Source organism: Myotis brandtii, unplaced genomic scaffold (assembly GCF_000412655.1).
Source record: "Myotis brandtii unplaced genomic scaffold, ASM41265v1 scaffold478, whole genome shotgun sequence".
NCBI lineage: Eukaryota > Metazoa > Chordata > Mammalia > Chiroptera > Vespertilionidae > Myotis > Myotis brandtii.
The window spans coordinates 1,054,748-1,070,832 of NW_005368264.1; the positions used below are offsets into that span (position 1 = coordinate 1,054,748).

At 44.1% G+C, this 16,085-nt stretch overlaps 1 protein-coding gene across 1 annotated transcript in view; it reads right to left on the reverse strand.

Moving 5' to 3' along the window:
• OXCT1 (3-oxoacid CoA transferase 1) overlaps positions 1-16,085 on the reverse strand; it is a 117,502-nt gene that overhangs the window by 100,622 nt on the left and 795 nt on the right. The window contains exons 2-4 of the mRNA XM_005876003.1: positions 8,404-8,512; positions 7,943-8,033; positions 722-857 (exon numbers count right to left, since the gene is read on the reverse strand). Coding sequence (XP_005876065.1) covers positions 722-857; positions 7,943-8,033; positions 8,404-8,512 — 336 coding nt within the window. The remainder of the gene's footprint in view (positions 1-721; positions 858-7,942; positions 8,034-8,403; positions 8,513-16,085) is intronic.

Below are 16,085 nucleotides of genomic sequence, written 5' to 3' on the forward strand. Positions count from 1 at the left end.
AATAAGAAATCTAATGAACAGAATAAACTGGTGAATAAAATAGAATCAGAGGCATGGAAAAGGAACAGACTGACAATTCTCAGAGGGAAGGGGAGTGGAGAGGCAGAAAGAGATTAAACAAAGATATTATATGCATATATGCATTACTTATGGACACAAACAATAGGGTGGTGAAGGCCTGGGGTGGGGCAGGACCCAGGTAGAGGGAGGCTAAGGAGGAGGGAGGAACATATGTAATAATCTCAATAATAAAGATTTTTTTTAAAAAAAAAAAAAAAGAAATATTAAGGAAGTTCCTCTCCCATGTATATGCCCTCTGACAAAATAAGGAGGAATGCAAAAGATATAGAAGGCTAATTTTCAATAGCTCCAAAAAATGAAGGCTAAGGTATCTCAACCTATAATGTAAAGACCCATATGAGTTGACCTTTAGGATAACCCTCAAACATTTCAGCAAGTCCTTTTGCATGCTTCCAGTATAATTTACACTCTAGTACCAAACTTTAAAATTTATCCTGTCACCTAGAGATCTTCATCAGAAATACCTCCTTTTTCTGTTGCATAGCAACAGAAAATATTAGATTCCAGCAATCAACAGGTGGGACCTATGAAATAGCATTCTCTCTGCCTTACCCGTCTTGCACAAAGACATTTCTAGGGAGAAAAAGATACATTTTAAAACAAGTTAGTATTGTAAAAGAAAAGCAGAGTGTCTTCTTACCTGAGGTGTCAGCTCTACCTCTAATTCACCAGATAAGTACTGTCGTTCAAATTCTGCATTTTCTCCCACGTACGAAGAGATCATGCGCTTTATCTGCTTGCTTCGAAGCAAAAGGCCCAAGCCAAAGTTGTCAACCCTGGAAGGAAAATGCAAGCAGCTTACAACCAAAGGACCACCTGATCAAACACTAATGTCACTTACATTGAAAAACATGAAGTTGTATTAATTTAAAGGAATCCTATCTACAAGGCATTGAACCCACATTCTCTCTCAGCCGCCCACCACCCAAAGAGTGCTGCAAGGTGGCTATACTTTTCTTATTTTACAGTTGAGGAAACTGAAGCTCAAAACATTTAAGTGATTTTTTTTTCCAAGATCTTGGGTAGTGACACCAGCCAGTCCTCAAACCCACATCAATCCTACAGTTCGATCCCCGCACCTTCCGTTCTTTTCGCTGCTCCAAAGTGATCCTGGTCAGGAGATGAGCAAGAGATGGACTGGTCCCTGCCCTACACTTCAGACCCAGGCATAAATGCAGTGCCACTGTCCCTAACCTGCTATGGCCTCACAGGAAGGCTCAGAGGGAGAAAGTCTTTCTGTCCAAGAATGGGGTCAGGAGCATTCTCATATTTAAAAGACAGAACAGCAGACTCTTGAAATATGGACCCAATTATGAGCAACTATGAATATTTTCCTTGTATCATAGATATAGAGTGAAATGATGAAGACCCACTCCAGAACCCTGGCCCTGGCATGGGAAACAGTGGAAGGGCACAGGTCTGAAGATGGATCATTAGTGACATCCACTTGTTTGAAAGGAGGCAAGTAGGTAGGTATGGTACCCGTATGACAAACCACTGACATTTCTCCTGACCCTTTCTCCCATCTTCACTCCATTCTCCATCCTCACACACACAAAGTGGCGGTTCTGCTCAACTGACAATCTCCTAGTTTTCAGAATGGATCGCTTCCAAGCTCCTAACCTCCCCCAGGCAGTTCTGACACCTGAATACTTCAAAGTAATCCAGGTGGCAGGTAACTGCCAACCTTCTTCTAGATTTGTTTCCTAGTCCCAGCCTTCCAATACAGAATCTAATAACATTCCCCCTCATGGTTATAACAAATAGCCACATGATTTATTCTCACTTATTTCAAAAGAAAACTAGAGCCTAAATAATGTTTGCCAAGTGTACTTTTGCCATATGCGCAGAATTCCCTGAAGATTAATAATACACTTGTCCACCAGAGGGCCCCAAACACTAAAGAGTCTCTGTGTCTCTTAGAAAATTAGTTCTTGGGAACACTGTCATACACATAATGCTGTGTTTGGTTGGTTTAGTTTTAACCTACTCCTAATTAACACCTCAGCAGGCCCTCACTTAACAATTCTGTTCCCTTAAATTCAGCTCCACCTGCTTCCTGCCCCTTCTCACCCAATGGCAGCACCCCATCCTTAGAGATCTTCAGCACAAACTAAGGGGGTGACCTTTGACTTTCACACGCTATGGGGACATCCTGACTCTGCCTTCAGAATCTATGCAGAATCTGAGCCTGTCACTCTCCCTCCTCTGTGACCTACACTGTCGCTTCCCTGGACTCCGCAGTGACCTTCCCAGCTGCTACTCCTGGCCCCTATGATCCTACTCGCCAAATGACAGCCAAAAATACAGGCATAAAATAAAATGTCCGGTCATCTCACCCTCTGCTCAAACCCTGCAACGGTATTCACTTATTCAGAGAAAAAGCAAAGGTCTCTGGAGTGGCTGGGCCCCATGTGATGGGATGCCCAGTCCTGTCTCAACCTCACTGCTCCCAGGTCCTTCCCACTCTGCCTCTGCTGGCCTCCTTATACTCACATCCTGCCCTGGGTCCTTCACGCTGGCCTGTCTGTGTCTCCAAACTCCTCCCCCAGATCGCTAAATGGCTCACACAGGTCCTCCCCCCCGCCCCACTTCCTTCATGAATCTGGCCAGCTGCCCCTCCATGAGTCCTGCCTAGATCACACATCTTATACTGAAACCTGCCCTCCACCTTCATGCTCCCAATCCCCCTTGCTCTTGTTCTTCTTCGTGTAGCACTATAACCTTCTAACACACTAGAAACTTACTTATTTTGCTTTGTTTACTACTATTGCCTGCCTCTGCCCATTGGAAGGTTAGGTGCACAAAAGCAGAGAACTTGTCCTGTGTTGTTCATGGCTGCACCCCCAGCACCTGGCTGCATACACAATACACAGAGGGCACTAGAGCCACAACTGCTGAACGACTGGCAAATGAATGACTTGCTTCACTTCCCCCTCCTCCCTGGCTCCTCTCTAATAAAAATAAGAGTCATCAAGTCATTATGCCGGATATTTTCTGTTTGCCCCCTGCATCCCCCAACCCCACATCCACTGAGCTGCCCTGAGCCGGGGCTGGCTGACCTGTGTGGACTGAATCCTGGGCCCTGCCCTCTAGTTTCCAGTTGGGGTCAGCCACTGCTGATGGGGTCCAGCCAACGGGAGGCACCATCAGGAGGATGGGGTGAGAGGAGAATGATGTCAGGATCTGTATTCCCCTGGCTAACTCCCTAGCTAAGCTGCAGCGCCCTTGTGGGTCGCGAACAATGAAATACATCCTGCATATCAGATATTTACATTATGATTCATAACAGTAGCAAAATTACAGTTATGAAGTAGCAACGAAAATAATTTTAATGGTTGGGGTCACCACAACATGAGGAACTGTATTAAAGGGTCGCGGCATTAGGAAGGTTGAGAACCACTGCCCTAGAGCTTTGTTCCAGGTCCTAACAGCTCCCTCCCCTCCTTCCACCAGGCACAGGGCTGCTGAGTTCTGCGGCTTACCTGCGCTGCAGGTACTCAAGCTGCTGGTACTCAGACTGCTGGTACCCAGGCTGCTTTCCAAGTCCTGACCATTCCTCTAAACCAGCAGTTCTCAACCTGTGGGTCACGACCCCTTTGGCGGTCAAACGACCCTTTCACAGGGGTCGCCTAAGACCATCCTGCATATCAGATATTTACATTAGGATTCATAACAGTAGCAACATTACAGATATGAAGTAGCAACGAAAATAATTTTATGGTTGGGTCACAACATGAGGAACTGTATTTAAAGGGCCAGAAGGTTGAGAACCACTGCTGTAAACACAGTCCCTTTGGTAAGCTTTCCTCAGTTACCCAATATGAGCATCCCACTGATATCCTCTGGAGCCCTGTCTAAATTACATCCTAACATAAAATAACCCACGAAGGTGGATGCAACCCACTTGCTTTCTATAGCATTAAATATCTGACCTCCTTCCCAGCGCACAACTCCACACCATGAACCAGAATACATCGAGTCATTCATTGACCTGGGGATTTTCCTAACCACTTTCCCAAACTCCTTGGGTCTCTGTTTGGCTTTTCAATGCATTACACACTTGAACTTGGCCCTGTCTGGAGATGACCTCTCTGTATTTGTTGATTCTGGCTCTGGAAACCATGTGTATTTGTTGGGTTTGTTTGTTTTTCTTTTCTTTTCTTTTTTCTTTACTTTATTTCTGGATTAGGACCTGGCATAGCAATTAAGCAGGTCACAAGATGTTCAGCCAGGCGACTGCCCGCCTGGCGCACAATCAGTGTATGCCTCCAAACACGCTGCTAGGCAGCTAAGTGTCTTTCTTGCCTATGATGATACAAAGTGAAAAAGGCAAGACCCTTCCTCACAATATAAGAGAGAAAAGAGACATCCATGATCTTTTGCAAATGAGGAACATACTAATTTTCCTAGAGAAACATATATTAAAGCATTTTGCAGCTTGGTAGTAAAGGTAATTCTGGTGAACTTTCAGAGTGACTCTTGCTTGCCCTGAGCAACCAGCAGCTTACCTACCCAGAAAGAGTTAACCTTTTCCCTGCAGCACAACACACTCAGGTCCCAAACACGTGAGTGATGAAAGAAGTCTAAATCCAAGAATGAGTTAAAGAGATACATTTATGTTCTGCAAATATTTATGAAACTGATTTTCGTTTTCTGAAATCTCATTGAACTGGCTATTCTGGCCAAAATGAAACTCTGATAAGAATGACATTGCAACCATTTACCAAACTACTCCTTGCTTACTCGCATTTTAGACATCCTTAAATCTCATCATACAAGTTATTCTTACTCTGATCATCCCAAGAGTATTAAAAGAAAAGACAGTGCTGTCTTCAGACATAAGGTTGATTGATGACATAGTTATATGGGAAATGTGAAATCTTCTGTGAGCCAAGCACATAAGTTCAAGGGCATACCTCAGGGGAATGCTTCCAATCAGCCAAAAGGGCCTAGACCTCCCTTCAGCCCCCCCAGAGACGCAGCTGCCTCAACAAAGAACCAGGAAAGCAACGGAGCCACTGTCTGTCTCCTGGTTCAAAACCAGCAGTGCAGAGCCAGCCATCTTATTTGCAACGGCCCTCACAGAACTCCCACCCTGGCTAGGACAGCGCTGTACCCAGTGACGGCACTGAACTCCCGGGCACAGGCACCTCTATCAACAGGTAGTATTTGTTCGTCTCCCACAGGGAAGTGGGGCTGGTCTTGGAGTTGTCTAAAGCCCCACCCTCAAGAACGGTAATCCGGTAAACAGCCTTGTCTTGAAGAAAAGGGCAGACTAATACAACACATCCATTCTTTCCTTGGTGCTGCAATTTAATTGGTTGATACATAGTTTGTTGTGAAACTTTGGGTTCACACAGGCCTGCAATTCATATGTTAAAGTCTTCCAAAAATCAACGGAAGGCACATTGTCAGTTTTTCCTATCTTCCTAATCAATCCACATCAAACTGATCCCAAAAGAGGGGTTAACTTATCTAGACTAACAGGCGCTGCTCCACAGCGAGATAAGTGGTGCCTCGGGGCAACAGGTCTTCCTGATCATTAAAAACAAATGAAACAAAAGCCATCAAGAGTCCTGCGCTTTGCGAAGATTTCCAAGTCAGGCAGATCTTTCCATAAAAAGAGCCTTTTTCTAAATGAGAAAATAATGATTACTTCTAATTCCAAAGTCTCTCCATTTACCCAACATTTCAAACCATGTCATTGGCTCTCCGATGAAGCAACGCTATCTGACTCAGGTGGCCCAGACAAAGCCCTCACTGCTGCAGACTAAGGGTTTACACCCCCTAATCAGGAGCAACAGCGCCTGCGACGTGCCTTCTGTGTTCCATGAAGTAGGTGATCAGTACCTACTCTGCATCGAGAACTCACGCCTGGCTGGTGTGGGTCAGTGGTTGAGGTCACGTTTCAATACCCAGTCAGGGCACATGCCCATGTTGTGGGCTCGATCCCAGTAGAGGACATGCAGGAGGCAGCCTATCAATGATTCTCTCTCATCATTGATGTTTCTAACTCTCTCTCCTTCTCCCTTCCTCTCTGAAATCAATAAAAATATATTTTAAAAGAATTCATATATTACACCGGCCTTGTAAGCACTGAGGTATCTGAAAACCCACAAAGTACTGGTCACCAAAAGTATGTTTAATAAATACAAAGTCAGCTCAAAGGGCACTGGATGTGCTTAAGAAATATCAAGTGACCGTGAATAAATTACTTCCCTATTTACAGATGCGTTCCCTCTGTTACATGAGGGAGCTGAACAGCTGAGCGCTACAACCCTGCCCAGCTCTGACATTCAGTGACTCTGAGCACACAGTAGGGACAGAAAACCACTCTGAGTAACAGGATCGGCCTGCAATGTGTATCGGAGAGAATAAATACAATTCAGGATACAAAGAAAAGCTAAAAGTTTCCAAAGGAATTCAGAAAGGGGCAAGAGAAGTTTTATACTTGGATAAGGCTTCTTTGAAGATATGTAACTTAAGTCAAATTCTGAAAAATGGGGAAGATGTGGATACACAGAGAAGAGGTGGGAGAACCTTCCAGATGAAAATAATGGCATAAAGAAACGCAGCAAAGGAAAAATGAGCACAAATGTAGGATCAGTTTTGTATCCTAAATAACCTGTGCTATTTGCTCTAAGCTGAATTTGTGATTAATAGGTTATACTGCAAATTCAGTTAATTAAAGAAAAATTGTTTAAGATGTTTAGTCCTTCATGATTGACAGAGAGCTGATGATGATTTGTCATTTTGTATAAAAATAGCTTTTTCCTTTATAACTAAACATACCGCCCTACCCGGTTTGGCTCAGTGGATAGAGTGTCAGCCTACGGACTCAAGGGTCCCAGGTTCGATTCCCGTCAAGGGCATGTACCTTCGTTGCGGGCACATCCCCAGTAGGGAGTGTACAGGAGGCAGCTGATCGATGTTTCTCTCTCATTGATGTTTCTAATTCTCTATCCCTCTCCCTTCCTCTCTGTAAAAAAATCAATAAAATATAACTAAACATACCTTAAGGGCATGTCATTCATTATTAAAATGTTATGGCTTAGTGTTGACCGTTTTGATATGCCATCCTACTGTCTTAAGTGCTGCTGCATATCCTCCTCCTTCCACCAAGACCAGCAACCTTTTTAATGATTAATGATGTTCCTTACATATCACCTAGACTAGAGTAATGGCATAATCCAGTGAAAGGACTTAAAACAGACTGCAAATTGATGTCCACCTTTCCTGATACAATATGCAATAACATACAACATAAAGGAACATCTCATACAACATAACATACAACATAAAGGAATATCTCTAATTTTTAAAATGCAGGAGTCAATTTAAAAATATATATTTCAACTTTACAGTATGTTTGAAATTAAAATAAAAGCACATCAGATTAAGATACAAAAATTATGCAAGTCTCCTTTACTTATGATTAAGAAGTATGATACCATCCTAGCCATTTTGGCTCAGTAGATAGAGCATTGGCCTTCGGACTGAAGGGTCTCAGGTTCAATTCTTGGCCCCAGCCGGGTGCGTGTGGGAGACAACCAATCAATGTGTCTCTCTCACATCGATGTTTCTCTCTGTCTCTCCCCCTCCTTTCCACTCTCTCTAAAAATCAATGGGAAAATATCCTCGGGTGAGAATTAACAACAACAACAACAACAAAAGTATGATACCAAAAGTATTTGAATAGATGGAACCATAACTCCTGAGCTTATTAAACACTATCTTTTGATGTGGGAGCATATTGCTCATTTAAGGGGGAAAACTTTCATTTCATTGATAGACTCTGTGTAAACAACATGGAGAATTGTCATTCCCTTCAAACCAATGGTCTTAAAAGTGCACTCACCCCGCATTGTTGCTGACTGCAGTGAGCCCCTTGACTCCGGTCTTCAGTAAAGCTCCGATGAGATTCTCTGGAATGCCACACAGCCCGAAGCCTATAAGAAGCCAAAAAGGTCAACTGTTTGTGAAGAGAGGAAAGTTGTTTCAGGGAAATGTGTGTTATTCTCTTTTAATAAAAAAGACAATCTATAAGCATCTATGTGACCTACTAAGCAAAATGCACAGTATCTCAGCAACTCAATAAATAGACATAAAGCTGATCCCAAATGTTTGACACCAATATACAGCACCAGACATCACTGTCCAGCCCTCAATTCATGAGTATAAAGCCAAGCATGATGTGTTAATACGGCTACACATCATTCTTCTTGCACTTAACTGCATATGGACTACTGCCCCACTTTATCATTTAACCCTTTGCAGTCAGGGTGTTACCATCGAAAGGAAAACAACACTATTACTCACCACCAACCAGGATCTTTGCACCGTCAGGGATATCTTTGACAGCTTCCACTGGATCTTTGTAAAATTTGGTATGGCGACATATGCTGGTTGAAAAATAGCAAACACCCCCCTAAAACATTAAAAAAAAACATTTTAAGTGAATAATCATTTGGAGATATGTCTTTACTTGCATAGCAATTTATTCAATTTTGATATATACAAGGACAGTTTCACTATGTCCTCTTTGAAAGAGTGGGGCTGTAAGTAATTCATCTTAAGAGTGAATGAAGCCCTAGCCGGTTTGGCTCAGTGGACAGAGCATTGGCCTACGGACTGAAGCATCCCAGGTTCAATTCCAGTCAAGGGCACATGCTGAGGTTGCAGGCTCCATCACCAGTAGGGGGTGTACAGGAGGCAGCTCATCAATGATTCTCATCATTGATGTTTTCTATCGCTCTCTCCCTCTCCCTTCCTCTCTCTGAAATCAATAGAAATTAAAAATAAAAATAAATACTGGTAAATAAAAAGGAGTGGAAGGGACATACTCTATCCAGATTATCATTGGAGTCCCCCCATGATCTATGTCTTCTATTATACAAGGGACAATGCTGTGATATTTGTGGCCACACAAAAATAGATGGCCCAGATACTAGCACTCAAATTCCGAATGGCAAGATCAAGCATCGATTTCTGACAGTAACCTAACCTTCCATTCAATCCACAAATACTTACTGAGAGCCTACTATAGGCCAACTACTGTGGTACTGACTGCAACCTAGTCAGTATTAAGACATGACTGCCGCTCTCAGGGAAGCACAGCATGACCAATACTACCTGACCCAACAATGCGGGGTAACAGAATGCCTCCTAAAGGGACAAGTAAAGAACAGCACACAAAATGACTCAGCCCCCTCTGGCGCTTGGAGTTCCGGATGCTTAAACGATTGCCTGCAAGGGAGGCATGGCTAGAATTACTGTCACCTCGTCAGCTTTCACAATCCATTTTTAACTGTTTCTGTCTTTAGACTTCACCCACAATAGGTACAGGACAAATTGGGAAGCCCATAGGTTGCACACAATCACTCATCCTCAACATCTCTTTTTAGTTATATCAAAGCTCTCCTTTAGTCTCATCATATACTCAACCTGAATAGAGGAAGGAGAGAGAATGACACCTGACTCCTGACACGTGGCCACCTTAACAAGTCCACTGCCAATCAGCCTCCCAGACAGACATCCCGTTGTGGGTAAGGTAACAGCATAAAATAGCATTTCTAGCATCCTCTTCAGCCTCTAAAAACTCCTGTTAGAAAAAGTGTCACTTAGTACAAAAGCCTATTTAAGAGAACTTTACTGAAAGTCAAATGAGATTTGCAGAGGTGGAGGTCACACAGATGACTTTCGTCCCTTTAAATTTCAACCGTGGTCAAGGTCAGGCAGGGCATGAGGCAGGGCTGGCACATCACCCAAACACGGGGAGCAAGTGGAGGCAGAGACAGAAAGGCCCTTCTTGTCTTCCTTATCTTCAAGTAGCAAGGAATTTTTTTATTCTGTTTTAAACACACACATACACAAATATATTTTTAATCTTGGAAATTAAAGGTTTGGAGCCTGAGTAAATAGGTGAACAGAGCGCAAAATAGAGTTGAGGATATCTTCTGAAACGAGAGAAGAGAAAAATACACAATTACATAATCCAACCAACTCATTTTGCAGGTCACGCTTCCAAAGCTTAGGAAGATCTTGTCGCGTCCCCAGCACTTTTGAAGCAGGACCAGGTCCCGGGTTTGTGCCTTCTAGCACAAGGTCCTTCCACCACCGTAGTTCCCGTGGTCTTTAAAAGTCCTCCATCTTCTTCTACTTCTATTTCACTGTCTATACACAACAAACCTTTCTGAGTGTCCTGCTTTCTCGAGAAGAAGTCTGCTGTCAATCTCCAGTGAGGAGTCGGGGCCTTAGCAGGATGAGAGGAAGGAGATGAAAGATTTGTCTGCAGTGGGTGGTATCGCCCTGACTATTTACCCACGGAAAGAAACATGAGTCCTGTGGCGAGGAAGTCAGAAGAAAACTCGTTTCTCCTGAGACCCAGAGAGCTCTTCAGATTCACACAGCATAGCCTGGGCAGGGCCTCCAATCCCTTCTTTCAGCGGATAATTATGCCTTCATGCCAGTCAGAAATCATGGAGGAGCTGGGCCCACACCCCAGAAAGTTCCTCAGAAGTACTTTATTGTAATTTTTTAATCTTTTTTTTATTGTTTTCAGAGAGGAAGGGAAAGAGAGAGATAAACATCAAGTATGAGAGAGAGAGAATCATTCATCAGCTGCCTCCAGCAGGCCCCACACTGGGGATCAAGCCCACAACCCAGGCATGTGCCCTGACCCAGAGGGGATCGAACCATGACCTCCTGGCTCATAGGTCAATGCTCAACCTCTGAGCCATGCCGGCCGGGCCCTCAAAAATATTTTAGAAAAGACCCAAGAGTTTCACATTTACCCCGATAACCAAGAGTTTAAAAGCAATAAAAGTGACTCATGTTTCCAGGGACTGTGAGGAGAGCTCAGAACAATGAAGACTCTACAGCGGAGGGGATCGAACTATGACCTCCTGGCTCATAGGTCAATGCTCAACCTCTGAGCCATGCCGGCCGGGCCCTCAAAAATATTTTAGAAAAGACCCAAGAGTTTCACATTTACCCCGATAACCAAGAGTTTAAAAGCAATAAAAGTGACTCATGTTTCCAGGGACTGTGAGGAGAGCTCAGAACAATGAAGACTCTACAGGCACTCAAATTTGTTTTTTTCATTTTTTATACATTCAGTTGACAGCATTTGTTGCCATTTAATCCACGTGTTATGCTGACATTTGATATCTGATGGTTGAGAAACCAATGGTGTGGCATAATGGGCCACACTCCCCATCTCCAAGTCAAGGGAGTACTGCCAACACCTTCTAAGATTAGGCGGGGGCGGGGGGTGGGGGGGGAGTGCCTCTAATAATATGCTGCTCTCACACTGACCTCTACCTTCTAATATATTCTTAATACCAAAACAGTGATATGAAAAGACCCAAGCACCATCTGCTAAATAAACAAAGAACCTTTGAGTTTGCATAAGTTACCTAAAAGAATGAAGAATAATGAATTGTTCAGCTTTGACATCTATTTATTGTGAGATAACCCACCCCCTCAAGTCCTCCTTTATGTTCCCATAATGTATTTCATTTTGCTTTTCCACTCTCTTACCTTCGGCAAATTTCCATGTTATTATTACTACTATTTCTGCTAATACTGTTGGGGGAGCTAAATAATAATGACTCAGTACTGAAGTGTAAGAAATAATCAAAACTCTTACAGTGAAACATTTTTATATTTCATCCATTTCTCCTTAAGATAAATTTTGTCTACAAATACCCTTTGCCCTCTACATCACATTTTTACACTTGAACTTTGAGGTGTGATTCCACTGTTGAACCTAAATGTTATCACATGACTTCCCAATCCAGAATCTTTTTCCTCTAACCACTTCTGCCATATTTCTTGCCCCTAAATTTCTCTTTTTCCTGCCACTCAATACTCCAGAACTTAATGAAAATGCACTTCATTTGGAAGACCTTTCAGGGAAAATCCAAAAAGCACACTGCTTTTTCATTTTAAAATACATTTTATCTTAATGATATGGAACTATACACCCAGCTATTTACCTTGTCACCTTCCAGTTAAATAAGTCAGGACATAGGAACATTGATACTGCCCACTTCAGTATCAAAGTTTGATTAACAGAAGCAGGGAAGAGAGGCCACATGGAGGGGTGAGGAGAGCCCTGTTAGAAGGAACAGGCAGTAACACGCAGGGATACACACACCCACAGACCTGCAAGGATGAGGATGGCCACTGCCAAAGGAGGAGCTGATGTGTGCTGACATGCTTTAGCTGTGCAGGGGAAGAAAAATAATTTTCCTTCTAGCCTTTTAAGGTTCTTTTGACTGCTCTGATCATCAAATTGACATGAGACAGGAGAAAATGATCAAATTTATCATGTACATATGGGGTTCCACTAGAATATGGGATCCAAGGAAAAACTGGGCAGCTGATGCTGACACGCTATCTTGAACTAAAGAGAAGGAATAGTGGGGGGTGAGGGGACATCAAAGGGCAAGAAGGCAATTCACATGGAAATGGAAAAGCATATATTTGGTAAGTAAATGTTTGCTGGGCCATCTTTAAACAGTGAGACCCACAGAGGACATTGGCCAAACAGGCCTTGCCACGTCCCCGTCTGTCACACACTAGCTCACATTCTAGCTCTGTCTGATGTCTCCCTTCCGGGAGCAGGTCCTCTATCTAAAGTCTTTCAGGCAGTAAGGGGGGAGGTCAAAGATTTTTTCTGAGTCCCTCCTTAAAAATAACCAGCTTCAAATAATCAATATCCCCAAAAAAGCATATATGGGGTGGCAAGCTCTCCTTCCTCTCAGCCGTCCAGCACGAAGCCAGTGTGCCCAAGGAGGAATGTTCATCTTAAACGAAATACCGCCAAGTCCGCACTTATGACATGAATACATCACAAGGCAGGCGCTCACAGGGAGTCACTAACACCAGGAAATTCTCCCAGCAGTGGCAGCCTTGGCGTTCGAGGGGACACCCATGTTCTCTTCCAATGCAGGTGCGATGCCATACACTGGGAAGGAGCGCAGACGGAGTGATGCTTCGCGCCTGGTGCACCAGGAAGCTGGAGGGGCTGTCCAGGAGCTACCTCACTGATGTGGTAGGAAATCCAAGAAGGAGCAGCTGCATGCGTCAAGGTCAGAGAAGGGAAAGGGGCCCATGGGGAGAGGCTAGAAGAGCAGGCTGGAGACGGAGAGGCAGACTGAGGCAGGCTGTTCAAGGCCTTAAAGACCACATTAAAGAGTTTCAACTTCCTCCTTCCATGAGGAAAGAACAGCAAAGCTTTTGAAGCAGACAGATGTCACAGCTCTCATATGAAAATCTACATTGGGGATGTGGCAGGGGAACTCATTGTTTCCTTCATCCATCCGCTTTTTCAAAAATACCTACTTTGTATTGAATATAGTAAATACTGGGGACAGTGCTTTAAAGAAAATACCATACAAGCATACCAGTAGTCCCTGCTCTGATGAAACTTGCACACTAGCAAGGCTAAAAATCACTAAATAATTACAAAATTAGTACACATGACACCAGTGATCAACTAGGCAGTGGTTCTCAACCTTCTGGCCCTTTAAATGCAGTTCCTCATGTTGTAACCCCCAACCATAAAATTATTTTCGTTGCTACTTCATAACTGTAATTTTGCTACTGTTATGAATAATAATGTAAATATCTGATATGCAGGATGGTCTTAGGTGACCCCTGTGAAAGGGTCGCTCGACCCCCAAAGGGGTCGCGACCCACAGGTTGAGAACCGCTGAACTAGAGGTAGAGAAAGGAGAGGAGAGAATGTTTTCAAGCTTACACACTGGATTGACACTGGTCTGTTAACCATAAAGAAAACAAAACAACCCTAACCGGTTTGGCTCAGTGGATAGAGTGTTGGCCTGCAGACTGAAGGGTCCCAGGTTCGATTCTGGTCAAGGGCATGTACCTTGGTTGCAGGCACATCCCCAGTAGGGGGTGTGCAGGAGGCAGCTAATCGAACTCTCATTCAATGTTTCAACTCTCTATCCCTCACCCTTCCTCTCTGTAAAAAATCAATAAAATATATTTTAAAAAATCAAAGCAAGGGAGGGAAAAGCCATATTGTGGCTGGTTCCTTCTGAGTAAGAAAAACTTGAAGTGCTGAGTGACCTCTAGGCGGAGTCGACCAGTACGCTACCCTAGAAGGACTGCAGCTCAGCAGACTGGGGCTGGAGAAAGGTCTGGGAGAGATAGTTACAAGGAAGAGAGGTAGCTAAAGTGTTAATGGCGATTTTTTCCCCAGTAATAACTTTCTATAATGAATAGAGAAAAGAGTACTAAATGCTCCCTCTGAAGTAGTAATAGAGAAGATACCTTCAGATAGTCTATTCTAATCTAAGTTCTTGCCAGTGGTTCTGAAAGTGCAGTCCTCAGACCAGCAGCCTTAACATCACCTGGGAACTTTATTAATGCAAACTATGGGACCCCACCCAGGACCAACTACATCAGAAATTCGAGGGGGAGTGGGGGGAGTCTATCTGATAAAGCCTCCAGGTAATTCTGATGCATGTTCAAGTTTTATAGCCTTGCCTATTATAGATTTAAAAAAAACAAAACACTATCTCGTTTTGTTGCTTATGTTTAGCAGAAAAAATCTCAAGACTGCTACTTAAAGGGTTCTCCCAACAATGTAATAAACATGTGTTGCGTACCTAGTCTATGCAGGGTAGTGTGCAATGTTGAGAGAGATGGGGAATGAGGCATATGGTCCTTGCCCGAAAGGAAACTTGCATCCGGTTAAGACGTACACACCTGAAGTTAAGCAAGTACACGTGTAACCATTTAACTGAAGTAGGAGGCAAGGATTCAAGCAGCATGGGCACTCACTAAGTGCCAAGCGCTGGAGGAGCGCTGGGAAGCAGGTGTTGTTAGCATGATACGAAAACCTGAACGTGAGAGTCTGAATCTTGATAGGAACTTTCAATGACAAACTGCAAAACCCATAATGCGTAGCTCGGCCATCTAAGCAGAGGTTTCCTGGGCTTGGGCATGGTTTAATGGTATACCTAAAGGTGAGAAAGTGAGTAAATTACACTTAGGTAAATAAGTAATCTCCATGTAACTGACCTTGGCCCAAGGGCCTCTCCCTATAGTGGTTTGCATTCTGGCATGCCTGCAGCAAGTCAGTGCCTGGCTGAAGGTCGGGTGCCGGGAGCCGGTCCATCCTTGCTGCTTGACACAGTTGCTGCAGGGAAGAAACATCTGCACAGCATATGTTTCAAGGGACCTGGCGTATATGGCATACTGTTCTTAATATGTTTGCTTTTTTTTAATCAACAGGACAAGAACCTAGACACAGAACCTAGAGACAGAACCTAGTGAGAGAACATGGCAAAAGATCCTGGACAGAACCTTGCTACAGAACATGGCTGGAGAACTTAGTGACAGAACTTGGCTGAAGGAACCTGGCTAGGAGGAACCTCGCCATGATGATCACCTGAAGACTGCCTCCGTGTCATTCCTTCTTTGAATAGTGCCCCACATGTCCGAAGCTATCTGCAGTGACCAACATAAGCATGTAGGGGTCAAACGTTCCAGTTCTCAGTCATCCCCAGCATCTAACTAAGGGGCCCGCTGCAGTTTTTGCTCTCGGATATTGGGTGCAGGAAGGATAGGAGAGGCGTGGGCCGGGCCAGGAACTCTCAGTGAGCAAGGCGCGCTTGCAAGCTCAGAACTATCACTCCATGCGCTACTAAGTAAAAACATCACTTTTCCTTTTGCCTTCTTAGAAAGCGGTTCCCATGGTTACAAGATAGCGGAGGTAAGTCGCCCTCGGGACCCAGAGCTCAGGCCCAGTTCCCGCCTCCGAGGACTCCAGACTGGAGTCACCTGAGCGGGGGCTTCCCAGCTGGGGCAGACCTTGGGGCCAAAACACACAAGAAGCAACAAAGGGACACCACTCGGTGGAGAGTTGGCAGTGACGGCGGAACAAGGATGCCAAAGGGCTTCGAAGACGGAAATCTTCCAACCGGGATCCCTGGGGGGCGTCGAGGGGAGGCCCGCCGGCGCCC